The sequence below is a fragment of the Sphaeroforma arctica genome, assembly GCF_001186125.1.
Source record: "Sphaeroforma arctica JP610 unplaced genomic scaffold supercont1.756, whole genome shotgun sequence".
NCBI classification, from domain to species: domain Eukaryota; class Ichthyosporea; order Ichthyophonida; genus Sphaeroforma; species Sphaeroforma arctica.
This window is the reverse complement of record NW_014039802.1, coordinates 1-2,500: the sequence shown is the minus strand read 5'-3', so window position 1 is coordinate 2,500 and position 2,500 is coordinate 1. Positions and strand designations below refer to the sequence as shown.

Genomic DNA, 2,500 nt, shown 5'->3' with positions numbered 1-2,500 from the left:
GCAGATTCAAACGTGGTCCGAGTTAAATGATATTAATAGTTAAATAAGTTTTTAAATGACATACATATGCTTTCAATATAATAGTTATTCGATAGCGGTTTAAAATCAATTCGATAGAGATTATATAAGCGAGGTATTTTCACCAGAAAACTATTTTACAAATAGTTGTGTAAATATACAATAGTTAAAAAACCAAATTTTAATTTCTCGAGATTACGTGTCGAACAACATGGGAGTTCCTCTTTTACTTGCAACAGTACGAGTTTGTGCACTTGGGCCAATCCCCGCATTTACCCGAGTTGCGGCAGCACTGTTTGTTGGCATCTAAATCGCAAGGGCTTTGACTAATTCCCCCTTCACTCTCCTTGATCTCGCAATTGATATAATTCGATTCCTCGGGACAACAATAAGAAGCGGTACACTTAGGCAAATCTCCACAGTTGTTGGACCACTGGCAACATTCCTTGTCAGCCAAAAAGCCGGGGCAATCCGGTTTATCGTCCGGTCGTCCGATCCACTTCGCTTCACAGGTAATTTCATCCGGGTTGCTAGGTTGGGGCCCGATAGTGTATTGGCACGATTGTGTCAGTGCTTTGTAATATTCGTCGTTCGCACTGTTGTCGCGCACATCGGGACAGTTCTCATAGCTCAAGGAATCAAAAGTGTCCAAACATGCCTGTTCTTCTTGCTGATTACAGATTACAATAGTCAAGCCTTCATCGTAAAGTTCAGCCCCCAAGGGTTGAGCAATTGCACAGAATTGTTGCGCAAGATTTTCGCCCTGGTTTTCACCATAGCCAACACACTCATCGACACAATCGTCTAGGTCCTCATTGTATTTTGCATTTGTCCACTCCTGGAAAGAATTACGCAAGCAATCGGGCGTACTAGGCGTTTGCCGGTTAGCCTGTTGGAAAACGGCATCCAAATATTGACAAGAGGAAACCTCCACGTTTTCGTTGTCTTTAGTAGCCTGAGCCCAAGCACTCTCCGCATAGTTCTCACCTACTTGCTCACAATACACTAGACATTCTTCCATTTGATCATCGTATAAGGAGTCAAGCTCGTCCTCGAAACCTTCGTTTAGACACTCAGGCGAGCTAGGAGCTGCTTTATGCACTTGCTTGTAGACATTGTTAATCTCCATGCAGTCTTCATTCTTGTAGCTCCAAGCGGCATTCCATTGTACTTCAGCCTGGTTTCGACCAGCATCATATGTCGAGTCGTCGGTGCATGCTGCTTCGACCAAAGCCACACTTACTACAGCACAAGTAACAACCTTTATCAGTTTACCAGTCATTATTGAATATTTAGGACGTTGATGAACAGCGTTCCAAAGATCTGATGACTAGAAGATTAAGCGAGCTGTATTTATAATAATTGAGTATACGACAACGAATTATACAATACCGATATCAACGATGTCTGCGGCTCTGCGGTGTAATTTGTCTCCGCGACATATACACAGCATGCAATGGTAAATACTATTAATATTTACGTAAGGGATATCGGGAACATAAAAAAACCTCTCATATCATACTGCATATAAATAATACGACGACCATATTAGGATACTTTTTCATCGAAATGATTACCATTGGCGTTCACATTTCAGTCTTCAATTGACATTTATATATATATATATATATTTTTACAATATTACAAAGCAAAAGAAACCAAAAGTGAAAAGTTTGCATACAAAAACTGTAAAGTAACAAATGACACAAATATGAAAATATTTACTATTTATTGTTTTACATTCTTTAAGACCAAAAAAACTACAAAAAAACTACGTCTCTGGATGATGATTCCATACAATATTTATATATAAGGATTTCGGACAAATGCCAATTTTAAATTTTGTTTATATATTTGTTTTTAAAAAACGAAAATAGACACAGAACAACCCTAAACCCTAAGCCCTAAACCCTAAAAAAGCACAAACTCAGAGGAAAGGATTGTGATTTTGTAACCGGTCCTGCGCCCCGGCGCCCCGGCGGTCCCTGTTCTAAGTACTAACTACTCTATTTAAAAAAAAAATGGTCTGTGACTCTCAGACTCTGACTGTATGAACTCACAAATATTGTTTTGCTTTATTATATATTTATAAACGAGAAAACAAAATCAGATATCAAGGTATGTAGTATGTATTTTACATAGCATTCTAAAATGAAATATCATGAACAAAGATATCGCACTTTTATGAAAAAAGGTTGTAAAATTTTCTGCCGCGAGCCTGTCACAAAAAAAACCCTGAATATGTACTGTAGCTTTTTAATACATAAATAAATTATTAAATAAAATAAAAAACATAAAATTTTCACACTCTAGAATAGGGTGTTTATAAAGAGATAGACACAAGAACTAGTGTGTTCGCCCATCGATCTAAGCCGATAAACAAAAACAACAGTATCTACAACCGATCGTGTACAAGTATACGTATTGTGTAGCTTGGTCTGCCATTATGCACAGCCTTTCATCTATATATCTATATATCTAC

The 2,500-nt window shown here is 37.8% G+C and overlaps 1 protein-coding gene across 1 annotated transcript; it reads right to left on the bottom strand.

Annotated features, from left to right (window-relative positions):
* Positions 1-132: 132 nt before the first annotated feature.
* SARC_08420 (hypothetical protein) lies at positions 133-1,333 on the bottom strand. The gene has a single exon (XM_014297597.1). It carries the CDS (start codon positions 1,298-1,300, stop codon positions 245-247), a length of 1,056 nt encoding a protein of 351 aa, XP_014153072.1. The 5' UTR covers positions 1,301-1,333; the 3' UTR covers positions 133-244.
* Positions 1,334-2,500: the final 1,167 nt, after the last annotated feature.